This window comes from Zea mays, chromosome 3 (assembly GCF_902167145.1).
Source record: "Zea mays cultivar B73 chromosome 3, Zm-B73-REFERENCE-NAM-5.0, whole genome shotgun sequence".
Taxonomy (NCBI): domain Eukaryota; kingdom Viridiplantae; phylum Streptophyta; class Magnoliopsida; order Poales; family Poaceae; genus Zea; species Zea mays.
Window position 1 is genome coordinate 221891132 of NC_050098.1, and position 17302 is coordinate 221908433.

General features: G+C 41.8%; 2 protein-coding genes across 8 annotated transcripts; both read right to left on the reverse strand.

The window, feature by feature from the left end:
* Positions 1 to 719: 719 nt before the first annotated feature.
* LOC542761 (shrunken 2) lies at positions 720 to 12281 on the reverse strand. 7 transcript variants are annotated; one of them, XM_035966102.1, is made up of 19 exons: positions 11804 to 11980; positions 9994 to 10444; positions 7803 to 7854; positions 7016 to 7092; positions 6352 to 6576; positions 5755 to 5877; positions 5300 to 5470; positions 4974 to 5063; positions 4796 to 4882; positions 4656 to 4711; positions 4461 to 4554; positions 4182 to 4294; positions 4041 to 4113; positions 3791 to 3871; positions 3539 to 3625; positions 3364 to 3468; positions 1370 to 1476; positions 1227 to 1287; positions 720 to 1110 (listed from the first exon to the last, which is right to left on the reverse strand). In XM_035966102.1, the coding sequence occupies exons 2-19, from the start codon at positions 10045 to 10047 to the stop codon at positions 1009 to 1011; spliced, it is 1758 nt and encodes a 585-aa protein (XP_035821995.1). In that variant the 5' UTR covers positions 10048 to 10444; positions 11804 to 11980; the 3' UTR covers positions 720 to 1008.
* On the reverse strand, positions 11669 to 12329 carry LOC118476768 (uncharacterized). The gene has a single exon (XM_035966449.1). The coding sequence runs from the start codon at positions 12297 to 12299 to the stop codon at positions 11868 to 11870; it is 432 nt and encodes a 143-aa protein (XP_035822342.1). The 5' UTR covers positions 12300 to 12329; the 3' UTR covers positions 11669 to 11867.
* Positions 12330 to 17302: the final 4973 nt, after the last annotated feature.

Below are 17302 nucleotides of genomic sequence, written 5' to 3' on the forward strand. Positions count from 1 at the left end.
CAAATACCATAAGGAGCTAAACTTTAGCACTTCAATTTATATGGCTGAAGTTTAGCAGGAAGCTAAAATTTATCCTGTGAGATTGAAACAGGGCCTAAATATATAGCCTCCCTTATCCGTACATGGATACTCACTTGGACGTTCCCTCACTCAGAGACGACCCATTGGATTCTAGGTTCTGTTTGTACTACATGGAATGGGATTCCTAGTTGCACTACATGGGATGAGATTCCAGGTTCCTGCATGGAAACTCGCGTGTTCATGTCCCGACAAGACGACAGAGACAACAACACCCTCGGTTTTTCAAGTGGATAACCACGGGAACATTTATCCATACCAAAGTGATTATTGTTTCACTCAGCTAAAATCTAGTCTCTGTCATATCAAATGTTTAAATGATAATTTCGTATTAAATATAGTCTATTTTTAAAACTAATTACATAAATAAAGACTAAAAACGAGCCAAATTTGTTAAACCTAATTAAATATATATTTAATACTTATAATTGATATTCAAATTTCTCTTTAAACAAGGGCTACAAGTCTACACCCCCTGCACTATGCAAAAAGAGCGTTTGGTGAGGACGACATACACGGCTGAAGTCCTTCGTATCTGATACAAAATTTAGGACTCCTTGGAGTTGCTCTAAGGAACAGAGCTGAACCAATGGCCAAGGGTCGAGCGGTCATCGAAGCCAGATCCCAAAAGCAGCACCGAATTAGAAAAACACGTAAAAATTTAGTAATATATAGGATGACAGATATAGTTGATCCAAAGCAGGTAATGGAAATACAAAGGTTCATAAAAAGGTTTGCTGCAACTTCTAGGGCAGCTTATAACAGTACATACTAGCAGCACAAATGGTCAAGGAACAGCATGCCAGACAACGCATCTTGCGCCCGAACGCTCGACTTCCTGTCAAGCGGCTCTTACCATACCAAGGTTACACGATCCATCGATGCAATACCATTGTAGGTTCTTGTTTTGTAGACGCAAACGCAGCCGATCTATATGACAGACCCATCGTTGATGGTTGCATTCTTCAAGATCACCACGATTCCAGACCTTATGTAGTACCCTTCTTCCGGGTGATCAGCCTCTTGGATGCCCTGTCACAGAGTCGAACCCATGCCCCATGGTCACAAGACTAGCGCTGGATAGGAATTACCGAATTAGGATAGATGAGCACACAAGATTCTGCACCCATGTAGGTGCGCTCGCTCACCTTACTGTTTGTGATCACCACGTTCTTCCCAATCCTAGCATTCATGTCAATGATACAGTTCCTGAAAATAATCAGAGGATACCATCAGGTATCAGTGAGTGATATTTTTGGGAACTAACCGGTGGTTCCACATCCATACTCACCTTATCTTTGTGTTCCTTCCTATTCCAACTGGGACCTTCCCAGCTAACAGTAGCTTTGAAGCTTCTTCTTCAGTTTCATAGGTGTCCGCTCCCATCATCACGGAGTCCTGTCGTTATCAGAAAGCGCAATAACAAAATGAATTGTCACCGATTTTCAACAGTACAAACAAACTCTAGATCTGGGTTCAATATTCTTGTATTCATGTCGTGGTAATCTGGGCCTCGGGGGGGTGGGTGGGATGTACAGTAACAACAAGAACCAAGGTGTTCACTTGCTAAACAGATTGAATATTACATCAATACTAGAAGCTGGAGGAATATTCAGTTTTAAGAAAAACACAAAGGATTTTGATAAACCTGTCAGGGATCCAGATTCCTTAGATCAAACCTCTTTTGTGTGGGATCTTAAAAAAAGGAAACAACTTCTGTGTGATTTTGTTTCATGCCAAAAGGTTAACTATGAGAGATATTTTCTTAATGAGACAAGTGATGGAGCAGTATAAGGAACAAATGAAGGACCTACACGTGATTTTCATTGACTTGATGAGGGCTTACAAAATATCAAGGAATATTACGTTGGACTCATTAAGAACATGTACAAAAAAAATTGTGACTAGTGTTCGAACAAGAGACGAAGATACAGATGACTTCTCGATTAGAATAGGATTATATCAAAAGTCAACTTTGAGCCTTACCTTTTTTTTCTTGTGATGGATAATATTACAAGGGACATACAAGGGGATTACCTTGGTGTATGCTTTTTACAGACGATATAGTGATCATTAATAAACGCTAGGTAGAAGTAAATAGAAAACTAGAGTTGTGAGTTGTGACAGGGGACTCTAGAGTCCAAAGGTTTTAGACTCGGTAGAACTAAAACTCGACCGGGGAGGGAAAGACTGCCCTCCCGGTATTATATTAAGAGACCGAAACATGGTCCCGGCCGAGAAAACCCTTGAACCCCGCTCCCCATCACTAACGAGCCGATCAACTGCCCACTCTGCAATGCCCAGCCGGAGGGTGGCGCGCAGGATATCGATCCCCGAGAGCGGGCGGGACACAGCGAGGGGATTTTTTTTACCAAGCCCGAAATTTACCCCTGAGGGGGATCGAACCCGGGACTTAGTAGAACTAAAACCGAATATATGAGATGTGACTTCGGTACTACTACACACAAGAAAGGATCAAAGGAGACGTTAGTTTGGAAGGTCAAGTAGTGCCCAGAAAGAATGTATTTCCATATTTAGGACCAATGATACAGAGAGGCGAGGATATTAATGAAGATGTTAGCCATAGAATCAAAGCAGGGTGGATGAAATGGCATCAAACATATGATGTTCTAAGTGGCAAGAGGATACCACATAAGCTAAAATGTAAATTTTATAGGATGATGATTAGACATGCTACATTGTATGGTGCATAATGTTAACCTACAAAAAGATGACATGTTCAACAGATAAATGTTGCAGAAATGCGTATGTTGCATTGGATTTATGATGATACAAGAAGGATCAAGTTTGAAACGATGATATACGTGATAGGTTAGGTGTAGCACAAATTCAAGAAAAACTTGTCCAACACCGATTCGATTGAGATGGTTTGAACATGTCCACCAGAGACCTCTAAAGACACTAGTGCGTAGTATGATCTTAAGACGCGATAGTAATGGGGGAAAGGCAAAGGGAAGAAGCAATAAAACAATAATTAAATGGATGTAGTATACCCAAAAATTTAGCTTAAATAAGAGTGCATGGAAAACAACTATCCACGTGATAGAGCTTTGACTTTTGTTTTGTTAGATTTCAACTCTAGGCTACCCTAAATTTCTTGGAACTAAAAGGCTTCGTTGCTATTGTTCTGTGTGATTTGGTGATGCCTGGTGTTGAAATGGTATACTCAAGAGTAGATTGCAGTTACACTAATTGTGGTGACTCGAATCAAATTATGCAAGAGAATGTATAAAACATCAGCATATACATTGGCAGAGTATGTACCTTGAGTTCACATCCAGAGCTGACACGTGAGCAGACTCCAATCACAGAATGCTCGATGTTGCATTCTCTCAGTAAGCAACCATCTGAGATAAATGCATCTTTCATCTGTGGAGGAGAACAAGTCAAGTACACAAAATCTTGCTCAGGTAACAATTGTGCTCGGTAAGACATATACCTTGCACTTGTCCAATTGCGTCGGAGGCAAGCATCGGGGTGCAGTGAAGAAAGGTGTTTTTGGATCATAAAAATCAAACTTGGAAGGCTGAAGAGAGAAACATATTAGGTAAATTTGTGTTTAGATTCTAGTCAACAACTATTAAATGATAAGCTAATTGAAGAAAACAGGATGGAACTAAGATGGTCTAACACATTCTATGCATTGAATTCCAGGTAATATATATGCAGTACAGAATACATGACAGAGTACCTGCTCAGTGAGGGCCAAGTTTGCATCAAAGAATGATTTGATTGTTCCAACATCCTCCCAATAGCCCGTAAAAATGCATGCCTAACACAATACGTAAAATGTATTGTTAGTATGTATGATGCATGGAAGCGAAAATACATAAATCGTGCATTGGTAAATAAAAACTAGTGGAAACTGGAAACAAAAACAACTTTTTGACATGAAGAATTTACAGTTTACAGAACACATACTCCAGACAGATCAGACTTACCTGCACACTATGATCTAGTACAGCTCTTGGGAGGATTTCAGATCCAAAGTCATGTAATTGAATATATTTTGACCTAAGAATTGACACTGTTAGAAGGTAAACTAGGAGTTGGATAGAAAAAAGTCACAGGAAAGTGATTACTTGAGAAGGTCTAAAAGTGCATCTTTCTTGAAGACATAAATGCCCATTGATGCAAGGTATGGATATTTCTGTGCATCATCTATAGCATAGCTCAGGAAGTTGGTCTCAACTCTCTGCAACATCAGTAGCTATTAGCTTTAGTGTCAGATTCTACAGCAAAATAGAAAATCATTTCTGAATAAGTCAAGTACAGGTTATCCATGGAAATAACTAAAAGAGGGGTTCATCTCAAGAAAGAAAGGAAAACAAAAGAATTGGATTACACAAGGAATTTCTAACCATAGAATTCAAATCAGCACCCTTTGGTTTTTCAAAGAATTGAAGTACACGTCCAGTATGATCAATCTTCACTAGCCCATTTTTAGAAGCTCGGCTTCCGAAGGGAAAAAAAGGAAAGCAGATTAGACCATATGCATCCTGTGTTGGATAACAAGATGACATATTCATATTAGGATGATATAAACAACTGATTACCTCTCATCAACAGGAGCACATGATATAGTGATATCAGCATCGTCCTCGACATGTTTCTGGAAATAATGCATGCCAAAAGTAGTTGGTTAATCCAAAATCAGGACATTACGTGAAACATGAGGAACAAGAGAACACCATACCTGCACAAGTTCCATGTAATTCATCCGATAAAGCTGATCGCCACTCAAGATTACAATGTTGTCAATGGATTTGTGACTGTAATAATCCTAAAGAAATACAGGAGAACTCAAAATTACAAAGAAACAATGCTACAGGAATGAGTGAATGGACATTCATAAACGAGAAAATATCAACTACCTCGAGTACCCAGATAAATTTTCTGATAGAGTCTGCTGTACCCTGGAACCATCCAGCTGGCTCTTCAGGCATTTGTGTAGCCGCTAATACCTGCAGGATGAACAATTAGTTTTTAATTAAACACTTGTAGAATCAATAATTTGCCCCATTCAATGGAACATTAAGGCAAAGTAATGACATAAATGGTAGAAGTCCATAGTGTTTTGAACCACAATGCCTTTGGATCTAGACTTTTAGAGAAGAATCTCGGCATCTGTTTATTATTCTCTCCACACAAATCTACTCCTAATTACAGTATTACACATCAACAAGATGAGGTAAATCACCTGTACAGATCCATCAGCAAAGTTGATCCCGCCTTCAAGGTATGTACGATGAATATGGCGGTTAAGCGAAGTAGAATTGAACTGACTCATCACAAATATCTTATTTATACCACTGTTGAAGCAGTTACTCATAGGGATATCAATAAGCCTGTAACATCCTCCAACAGGTACCTAATAGTGCACCAATTAAAAAATTAAAAAAAGTATGAAAGCGGCGACTTTATGAACATCTGGACCAAAAAAACTTCTAAGAAAATTTGACTGGAAGTCTCCCAAAAAATATAATCTTTTAACTCACTGTCTTACATACCACTTCGATTATGGATCAATTGTGTATCTTGAAAATGAGAAGAATCCACTAAATATTGTAGAAAACTAAGATAAATTCGAAAAGTACAGTCTGTATAATACTATAATAGAGTAATCAACGTTGGATGTTCAGTGTTATCCCTTACAGCAGGCGTAGCTCTTGTGCTTGTCAGAGGAAAGAGCTGAGATCCAGTGCCTCCGCCCAAAATGATAGCAGATACACGGTTTGCATCAGCATAATTTTTCCTAGAGGACTGTGTTTGAGAATGCTGCAAATATGGGGCCTAGAGTTAGATTACTTAATCCTAGATAAGTATACAAGTAGTGCATACATGCCATTAAATAACAATTCAGGAAAGATTACACTGGTGAGCGTTCTAAGAGTTGCATTTTTTTTTGAACGCAACTACGAGTTGCAGTTATATATGTAATGCGAGGTCGAAAGAACTATTATAAGATATCGTAGCAATGATTTGTGATAATCATGCAGCAACTCTAAGGTCTATTTCCATAAGTTATTCATGCAGTAACCAAGAATTCACTTTTTCCTGAACGCAGTGAAACCACAGTTCCCAGATTTCAAACAATTATTAGATGACCCTATTTGAACAAATCTTTACAATAACCAGTCCAACAGAAGTATAGAACTCCCACAAAACCCAAAAAATACAGTAAATTTCCCTTGAAAAGACAAACGTAAAGTAAACCAACATGTAAGAGTAATAATTGAGGTGGATACTTACAAGAGTTTCAGGACAAGCATCTGAGGTAAGAATACATTGTGTAGTTGCAGCAACTCTACCACCAAAGCACCTATTTCTCAAAGCTTTCTCCTGCTTTCTGCCCCCAATACTTAATTTTTCCAACCTGTCAATCCCATCACCCTCACAAGATCTTATCTGGTGAGGACCTGAGTTCGTGTCCAATGCAAGTGCAAACTGCATATCTCCTCCAACTACTAGATACACCTGCAACTCAAATAAATGAGTATGCAATCTTTTACAAAAAGGGAACATTTACGATGAATTGAACATTGAATATATGTTTGCCCTTTAATATGACATCTTATGACCAAACTGAAGTTTATTACTTCCATAAAACTGGACATATGAAGAATGCACCTCAAGCAAAGTAACCAAAACAGATTTCCTTTCCCTCATGGACAAAAAATGCGTGCCACTAAAATGCTTTTAGAATGAAAAAACAGAACTTTTGATGGAACTAGGCATATACCTTGCAATATATTGTCGGCAAGAATGGAGCAATTCAAATTATATGAAGCAGCCCATATAACGTCAGATGCATTTGCAGAGTACATAGATGATAGCATCTCATCCTCTTTCCACTAATACTTCCCAATTACAAATTAAACTAACAGATAAAGATGGTAAGGGAAAGTATACTTACAACAGAACAAAAAAAAGGTGGCTGCGAGATCGAAATCGCACTTGCCTCCCGAAGTGATCTTGTGGCTAATTGCGATGCTGTTGATGTGTTTATATAGAGTATGAGAGGGCATACTGGTGGAGATGAACTGTGTAAAGACATCAACAACCATGAAAAAGCCTGGATGCTTTGGCATTATGTCCACATACAGAAATGAAAAGGAGTTCACATTTCTTGCAAGTGCAAGTACCGTAAAAGAGGCTAGAAGCTGTTTGTTTTATGCCCACGCACAGAAACAAAGGTTCACATTTCTTGCAAGTAATCGACAGACTCATGCAACCAACCATCATTAGTGTTCCAATTTTGCCCTTGGCCTTTGCTATAAACATAATAGAAGCCGCTAATTAATTTTGAAAAATACTCTCATAGGTTCCTACTTCCTTTCTGAAATTCACATTTAATGAAGATGCATTGGTACTGTATACGAGCTCCCTAGGTGCAGGACATATTTTTCAAACAATAAATAAAGTAAAGAGTAGGAAGATGATCTGCTAGCAAATTAATAAATGAGCATATTGATATGCCTATGCATGTTTGCAAACTCTTAATGATTTTTTATGATCAGAAAGGGCAAGAAAATAAACAGGCACGAGAGATAGGTGATGGTGGGTGCCTGGGTGGAGATGCCATCATAAAGCAGACAACTGTGTGTTGAAGCTGTTTCTGAGTAAATAACGTTGGCGTACGGCTTTCCCCTCAACAGACATCTATAGATGATACTTCCAAAATGCACAGCCGTGGTTTATACCTTTCTGTAACCCGTTCATAGTTTTAGACACCTTTCTTCCAGAAGAGTTTGCCTGCAAACAACATATTGAAGGTGTTTGAGTTGGCAACATTTCTCATTTCCCACGGTACACATGAAACCTTTCAGAGATAACTTTTTTCTGAGCTGTCACTAATGCTTGTAAGCTAGTAGTTTCCACAAATGTTCACGCATGATGAAGTAACAAAGATCGATATTGGTTTCACACAATGCAAAGTGGCTTTGAGGACATACGCCTCATAGCTCTCCCTGCCCAGGAAAAAGCATCAGATACTCCCTCTGGTTGCAGATGTATCCATGTAGGTTGTTTTCAGGGCGGAAGAAAGGAGAGGCCAAGGGGAGCCCCAAAAAATCTATGCTAGGTGCACCCCTCTTAGGTATTTCACCACATTATTTGTTGAAAAAATTATTTTGCACCCTCAATAGTTCAACCATCACTCATGAAAATTTATGTATCCCGACCCCACCCCCTCCTGGTTGTTTTAGCCTTTTCAACTATGCTCTAAATGTGAGTCGTCCCAGAACCTCTATGCATCTATTTTTTTCTCCTTGACCATGCTACCACTCACAGATAAATGGTTTATCTTTCCCGATACGGTATAAATAAAAAAAGTGTAACATGGTCATTTTATTTACTTTCTTAATCCTTAAGCACAAGCCTGAACAACTTACGTTTGCACCTAGAGTGAGTATAAAAAACTCGGCCGGAGAGGGAAAGACTGTCCCGGTACTATATTAAGAAGAGACCGGAACATTGGTCCCGGCCGAGAAAATCTCTAAACCCTGGCCCCTCTCATCAAGGGCGGACCCAGGACAAAATATGACTAAGGGCATACTTGTAAGGACGAGCATCAAAATACCAGAGCAAGGGCATCTAAATTAGACTAAGCAGGGGGGCTCACGGTGAAAATTTAGACCCTAGTACTTAGAACAAAGAAATGGGCGGGGGCATGTGCCCTCACTCAGCCGTACTTGGGTCCACCCCTGCCCCCCATCACTAGCGGGCCGTCATCGCCCACTTTACAACAGCTCAGCCAGAGGGTGGCGCACAGAACGTAACCCGGGAGCGGGCGGGGCATAGTGAGAGTATTTTTTTTAACCAAGCCCGAAATTCGCCCCCGATGAGGGTCGAACCCAGAACCTGAAGGTGATACTCGGAATCCTTACCCATTACGCTAGAGGATCTTTCGCTGAATGAGTATTTAAGTTAAAAGAAAAACAATTCACATTAGAAACTTCAAAAAGCTTAACTCATTATCTCAACGCTACCACTAGGCCATGCATGCAATTCTCCTAAAAACCAGAATCACAGGAGTATATCATTTTCAAAGGAGAATTCGAATGTCCAAAAGAAAGTGCTTTCATTACACATTAAAATGTAGCACTAGCAATAAATATTTCACATTGTCATAGACTTAAATTTAAGATATAATTATAAGCAGAAGAATAAGTTTTTCCTATCCGGAGTTATTATTGATATTATATTTTACCTTTTTGTCAAGGTAATTCTTAAAAGAGCCATGTTTTATTGCTTACAGAAGGAAATGCAGATCGAATTTTTACAACATGATATATTTTTTCAAGCATTTGGGTGTTGGGTCTTTTACAGAATGCCAAATAATCTGAAACGTTCACATCCATTTTATTTACTCCTAGGTTTCAATTATCCCTGCAGTGCTGTTCATATTCAAGTTATGTTGTATGGGTTTACAGACACCAAAGAATTGATCCAAAAACAAGAAGTAAATAGTGTGCTTGTGTGATGCAACTGATATGACTTATTGTTATCTACTGTGGTGTAATAAAGTTAGTTTTTTTACTCAATCCTTATACAAGCGTGGCATGGACCTATTAAAAAGGATAATTGAAACTTAATCATGAACTCAATGCGTCACTTCACTGAATAATGTTTTTACTCTTTTTTACAAGCTAAAATACATCAACATAAGTGAGTCCCATGTGAAATACAAATACAAGCAAACAAAAAGAAAAGGAGAGAATTACAAAATTGTCCTTATTTATGATAAATGGGCTATGCCCGAGGCCCAGAATACCATCAAACTTGTAGGATTCACGAGACTGGCCTTATGAAGCGGTGCACACGCTGAAATGACATTTTGGAATTTTGAGCCTCATTTATTTTATTTTATTTATTTATGGCAATAGAACTGACCTGAAGTTCCAGCCTCCTTCCGCTCCCGAAGGGTGTCACCACTACCACCAACATTGCCACACTGCTCTAACTCACAGCACTGCCCGCCCATAGGCCTCGCCTGCCGGTCTGCCCCCAGCCCCGCCACCTACTGGCACAATCTCCTGACGCCGCAATCTGTCATGCCGCTGCTGGCTGGCCTCAGCATCGACGTGCGGATGTACGACGTTGACCTCACCGTGCTGCTCGCGTTCACCCGGACCGGCTTCGAGCTCATCGTCAACGTGCACAACGAATGCCTGGATACCATAGCCGACACTGGCAGCGCAACGTAGTGGCTCGCTGCTCGCATGAAGATCGGCATCGGACACGAAGATCGTGTCCTTCCTGTCAACTGTCTTCCCCGCCGACGCAAAACAGGTCTAGGGACAGGCGGACAGGGGGGGCAGCGCAGGGCTGCGAAAAGACCGAACTGCAAAAAGACAAAAATACCCTAAGGCTAGAGAAGCTAGCTGAAGTTGTGATTCCTCCTATGCCACTCTTCCCCTACTACACAACTACATGCAAAGACTCCATGGTATAAACTTTTTTAATGAGCAAGGTCCAACGGGTGCGAACTGAAATAATCAAACAATGCCGCCATACAGTGAGGTACTGACTAATTTTTTTCCACCATCAATCTTAAAGGAACATATCTGTTGTTCAAAGAGGTACGGTGCTCAAGTGCACATTTTAAATCTGAGACATTCATCTCACATCCAGCGGCTATGCGGCTATAGGTGTACATTTATGTTGTGCCTAATAGGCCGGCCCAAAGCACACAATTTCTGGCACGGCCCATATCTGGCACTGCCCAACCTAATTGTGGGCATGGGCCGGCACGGCCCACATTGTGGGCCGTGCCTGGGCCTCAAGTCAAGCCCACGGGCCGGCCTGCCACGACCCATTTAACTAAGGCCCACAAAATATAGACTCAGTATTTAACTAAGGTCTGTCAAAGCCCACATGACTAGCATAACTTGGAGAATCTAGAGCTTTAATAAGCCATCGAGAACCAATACCTAGATATGGATAGTGAATAGTGATGATGATCATTGTATATTTATTCTGTATGGATGTATAGTACTCAATTAAACACTAAACAGAGAACTGGATATTTTTTGTGAGCTAGTTGTAATATTTTTTTCTTTCTGACCAAAGGTTTATAATGTGCATCCACAAAACATCTTAGTTTTATTTTGGTCATATATATATTTTATACGTTTTGTTGATGTATTACTGTTGTATGTATATGAGCCGGTCTGGCATATTAAGGTATTTTGGGCTATTTGGGTCGGCCTGGCACACATAACTAATTGTGGGCCGATGACTGGGCACACGTGCTGGCACGGCACGGCCCATAATTAGATATGTGCTTTTGTGGGTCGTGCTTTTGTGGACCGTGTTTTTGTGGGCCTGTGCCGTGCCGGGCTAGGCGGGCCCACATGTACATGTATACCAGCGGCTGCAGTTAATTTGATTAAGAACCGTCCCACCAAGTGAGGAAGGTGAAAGGGGTTCTTTGTAAAATTGGTGCTTCTGTTAGATGTTGGATCGACGTTCCAAATTTAAAATGTACACGTGACCACCGTACCCCTTTGAACACCGGATACGTTCCCCGATCTTAATGGCAAGCACAACATCATGGTGCATATGATGGCTAAAAAGAACATTAAATTCAGGTGATCCCACGCTGATTGACTTGGTGCTTTTGCAGTTAGGCATTCGCAACACTGCTGCACTAGAGCATTAGAACAAACATATGGCGTGCGTGTGTGAGTCACAGACAAACCTGCAGCGTCAGGGGCTACTACGCCTCGTGGATGGCATGCACGCGCGCGGCGGTCGCGAGCACCTCAACACTCCGATTGCTGAGGCAGGTTGCGGATGATCAATCCTTGAAGAGCTCGAAAGCGTGGTCGGCTATTGGAGCGCACGGTGCCGCGGAGCAGCTCGGCATGCCCCGTCCACCTCGTGCTCAACGACTCCACGCTCGCGCTGTCCTCGACGGCGATGCCCCAGCTGTCGACCTCGTCGGTGGAGCCCGCGAGCGGAAGCAGGCGCTTGCACTTCACGGCGTCCACGATGGTGTGCCGCCGCCGCCATGTCCAGAAACTCCGGCGCACACAGCACGCACGCGGTGGCCCGATCACCACGCTGCGCCCGCCGTAGGTGAAGTAGAACCTCGCGACGAGCTCGCCGTCGGATGCTGCCTTGCGTACGCTGCGCCAGCGGCCACCAGCCTCCAGATCGAGGGGCGAAGCCAGGATAATTTTTACCGGATCCATACTAACACTAACTTATAGCTTGAGAAATATAATACCATACACAACATCAATAATTTATAAAATAATAAGCACCATATTATGACAAAATAAGATTTTACAAAATAATTGTATACCTTTTATATTTTTTCTCTACGGTAGTACGGTTACGGTCCTCCATCTTATGGAAGCGAACTATCACATCATCAATTGGAATTGTGGCTAGAAATCCTGATTCCACGAAGCATATGATACAATCATTCATAAATCTATCTCTAATACGATTTCTCAACATCGTCTTCACAATTTTCATTGCTGAAAAGCACCTCTCCACTGATGCAGTGGCGATTGGAAGAACCAATACAAGCTTGAGAAGTCGATAGACCAAAGGAAAAAGCCATATGTTTTGTTGCATCCACCATCAACTTTGCAAGCACAGAAATAGAGATCAAGCTAGAAAATCTTTCATCGGCTCGCACATTATCAATAAAAAAGTTAAGCTCACGATGAAGATCCTTCATTTGTGTTGAATCAAAATCATCAGGGTATGACTTAGCCAACTCTACCAAACTCTCAACTTTGAAAGCCTCAAAAGAATTCTTGGGGTTGAAAGCAGCAATCTGAGTAAGCAACTGAGAGTTTACCTCATTGAAACGATCATTAAACTCTGTAAGCTATAAGTCAATAATTGGGTTCAAGCAATCATATCTATAATGCTGGTAGTTTGTGCGGTTAGTCTTTTTCTTGGCTTATGGCGATCAATATAGTCATCATCCATATCCAACTTAGGAATGCCATGTTCTTCACAAAAGGTGTGTACAGCCTGCAACAAAGAATCCCAACCATCATCCCTAATTTGCTAAAATTTCTGCTTTATTAATTTCACCTCTAACATGGCCTCCAAGATGTTTTTATCTTTCCTCTGCAATGATAAGGACAAAGAATTTGCATGTCCTAAAATAAGCAACATTAATTGCAAGTGGAACACAAAGTCAAAATCCTTGAGATAATCTAGTAGACCACGTGCTTAACGTCTTTTAGAATCATTTGGACCTTCCTTTTCAACATATTGGAGAACTTCAATAACTTCAGGGAATAGATTACTTAGGCTCTTGAGAGTTTTATAATGTGAACCCCAACGTGTATCTCCAACTCTTTGGAGGGATTGTTCTTGATTTAATCCAGTTCCACTGCTTAGTTTTCCACTTCCTATGGCTTTGCTAATTCTCTCTTGTTGATTTTCTCGGATCATATCTTTACGCTTGCAAGAAGCTCCAGCCACAGTTAACAATAGTGATATCATTTCAAAGAAATCACTAGAGTCATCGTTCTTTTTAGCTATGACAACAATGACTAACTGTAACTGATGAGCAAAACAATGTATATAATATGCTGAGCTATTCTCTCTCAAAATTAAAGCTCTTAATCCATTGAACTCACCTCTCATGTTGTTGGCTCCATCATAGCCTTGTCCTCTAACTTGTTTTATGCTCAATCCATACTTAGCAAATAACTTATCAATATTAGATTTGAGACATGAAGCTGATGTCTCTTGCACATGAACAACAGCAATAAGTCTCTCCTTTATTACACCAAGCTTGTCAACATACCGCAAAACTACTGCCATTTGTTCCTTGCCAGAAACATCAGCTGACTCATCTACTAATAGGCAAAACACATCCCCATCAAGTTCCTCAATAATCGATTTCACTATGATCTGCACAAAATATAACAATTAATTAATATTCATGGGCAAATAGAGATAACATAACATGTGGAACAAAATAATATGTCAAGCTTCTATCCTTCTCTTACCTCAGCAAAACAATTTGCAATATCTCTTTGGATTTCAGGAGCGATCATCTTATTATTTTTGGGAGTTGTACTTACAATTTTTTTACTTTGTCATTTTCCTCTGCCAAAAGCTTTACTAATTCTTTAAAATTTCCCCTATTTGTAGACTCCTCTGATTCATCATGGCCACGAAAGGCCAAACCTTGATGCAGCAAGTAACAGACAACTTTGATGGAAGTCTTTAATCTAATCAGATGCTCCTCTTTAGCGACATTTGTCTGCTTGTTAAAAATATTACCAATTTATTGTCTGGGCTTCAAAAGATTGTCACATCTCTTCATAGTTGTGTCATGAAAACTATCACATTTGCTGCCTACATGATCTCGAAGCCTATCAGATTTGTTCCAGCCATCCCAACCATCTATTACAAATGCATCATTCCCACCTTGGCCTTTGTTGCAATCTCTAAACAAGTAGCACTGTAAACAAAAACACTTATCCATCTTCTCACTATACTCTAACCAACCATATGTAGTGAACCATTCAGCTTGACAGCGACGGGGATGCCCCAATATGATTGTCTGTGGAAACTTAAAACCAGGTGGCGGTCTACAAGGACCTCTAGTCAAATACTTTCACCTTATGTCATCTTGTAGATCTAGGCCTATATAATCTGATATTCTCCTTCTATCAGCTGGATCATAAGGAAGTTCATCGAAATTTACCTCATGTCATGAGACTCGTGAAGAACAATGAATAGGATGATTGGTATTTGATCTATTGCCATCCCTTCTTGAAGTGCATCCTTCTGGATTGTCATTATCATTTGCTGGGGGTATTTTCCTTTTCAAGAATCGTTCCAATGTTCTTTGGTTGCCTATAAAATTAATGAGTATAATTAAACAGTACATTGGATGTATCTACAGATCTACTACGTACATACATATATTTAAAAATGACAACTTATCTTACTTCATATTTTCCTTAAATAAGAGCAACCTCTCTGCTAGTCTGCTTGACAACCGACGGTCAATCTGATGAACTATAAATCAACTTATCAAGAGGTTCTAAGGCTAGACTATTATTCATTTATTTGCCAATTGCAAGATTATGTTACCTAAAGCCGATTGTGGTTACTTGCAGTTGCAGCCTTGCAGGATGACCTAACATCGCTGGGAGAGCCTTAGGCTGAGAGAATGACTAGAACGAATGAACAAGGAGTCGAGGAGACGTCGAGACGAGGACGAGTGGACGTCACCGCCGATTTGCCATGTCGTCGAGAGTCAAGACATCGCGTCGATGACGATGAGTCGATGCAAAAACCGCCGCCGAGCATTGGGAGAGGAACCGTCAAATTGTTTTGCGTTCTGGTGCCTGGTGGCCGCCTGGATCAGGAGATTTTTGTGCTGCTACAGTGCTGCTGCATTACGTACGTGGGCTTAGTGCCTTAGTATTTTTGGGCCCTTCCTTGGAGCATCTAGTACATGTACTGGTGTACAGGTTGGAGTCGTTGGACTGCATAAGTGCATATGTTGGGCCATATTGTCGCAGGGCTGACGGGGTCACAGTTATTTTTTGACGGGGTCCTGGCCGGTGGAAAATCATATTGTACAAAATGCTACGGCAAAGTCATCGTGGTCGGCTGACCCCATCTCCGCAACATAGCTTCGCCTGCTGCAGCGCGCGCGTGCCGTTTGCAGCTTCCGCGGCGGCGTTTGGCCACGAACGGCGCACGGGCGCGAGGAGACGGTCCCCATGCTCGCCGCAGAAGCCGAGAGGCAAGGCCTCGAGCCCTAGTCGTCCTCCCCTGAGCCCTCGGACGAGGCCGCGTGCGCTACACTGCGAGGCGCGCGATCCCGGAGCGCTGAATTTTTTTTCTCGGCTGTTTGGTTCCCGACTAAAGTTAAGACCCATTCGGGATAAAGGAAAAGTGAAAGGATTTAAATCATATAGAAAGTTTTCCTATATGGTCTTTTGAACAAAGAATTTAGTTGCTATAAGTTTTAATAATTTTTTTATGAAATAGATCATTATAATTAGATTTTTGAATGATTTCTAATACGAGTGTAGGAAACGGGTGACGCCTAAGAGGTGGTGAATTAGGACTTCTAAAACTTTCGCTAAACTAGGCCACAAATCAAACCCTAGAGCAAAACCTATGCAAATAATCAAACTAGATTGTGCAAACTAGGTTTTGTCTAAGTGTTGCTATCTCTACCGCAATGGCTAAGTTTCAATCTACACTATGTAAGTATGAAGGGCAAGATTGAAACTTAAATGCTTAATATAAATGCAGAAACTAAAGAGTAAGGTAGAGATGCAAACTCTCGTAAATGACGCCGGTATTTTTACCGAGGTATCAGGAACCGCGCAAGGTACCGACTAATCCTCGTTGGTGCCCCTACACAAAGGGAAGCCCACGCGAGGGCCAAGCACCTCGGTCGAGTAACTCCATAGAGGGCTGCGGGCCTTCTCCACGCGCAAGTGGTGCTCCGCTTCCGGCTCCTCTCGGACGCTCCCCGCAGTCTCCACTATCGAGCTTCCGACCGAAACGTCGCGGGCCTCGTTACCTCCGGTACACGGTGGCGGCCGTGACACAAACACGGTTGTCACGGTCTCACAAGACTCTCGCCCCACTCGGTACAATTACAACGGCTTGCGCAAGAGCCGAGGGGTTGTGTGGTTTTACAAAACTCACTCAACTAACTAGGGTTCACCTAGAGCAAGCGCTAAAGCGGTCTAACTAACCTAAGCACTTCGCAAAGCACCTACGCTAATCACTGAGTGATTCTATTAAGCACTTGGGTGTTTGAGCTCTTGGAAAGGTGCACTATATGCCTTGGTATGTTGCTTGGGCTCTCACACTTGAGAATGGCCGGTTGGGGGTGTATTTATAGCCCCCAACACAATTCTAGCCGTTGGAGAAAAGCTGCTGCTCTCTGCACCGGACAGTCCGGTGGTGCACCGGACAGCGTACTGTTTACTGTCCGGTGCGCCTAGTCGTTGCTCTGACAGAGCAGGTGACCGTTGGCGCCGCAGGCTTTCACACCGGACAGTCCAGACTTCACACCGGACAGTCCGGTGGTCTTCTCTCCGTGTGCCACCTGGAACTAGCCGTTGGAGCTAGGGTTCCTGGTGCACCGGACAGTCCGGCGTGTGGGCACCGGACAGTCCGGCGTGTGGGCACCGGACAGTCCGGTGTGCCACCGGACAGTCCGGTGCACCTCGCACAG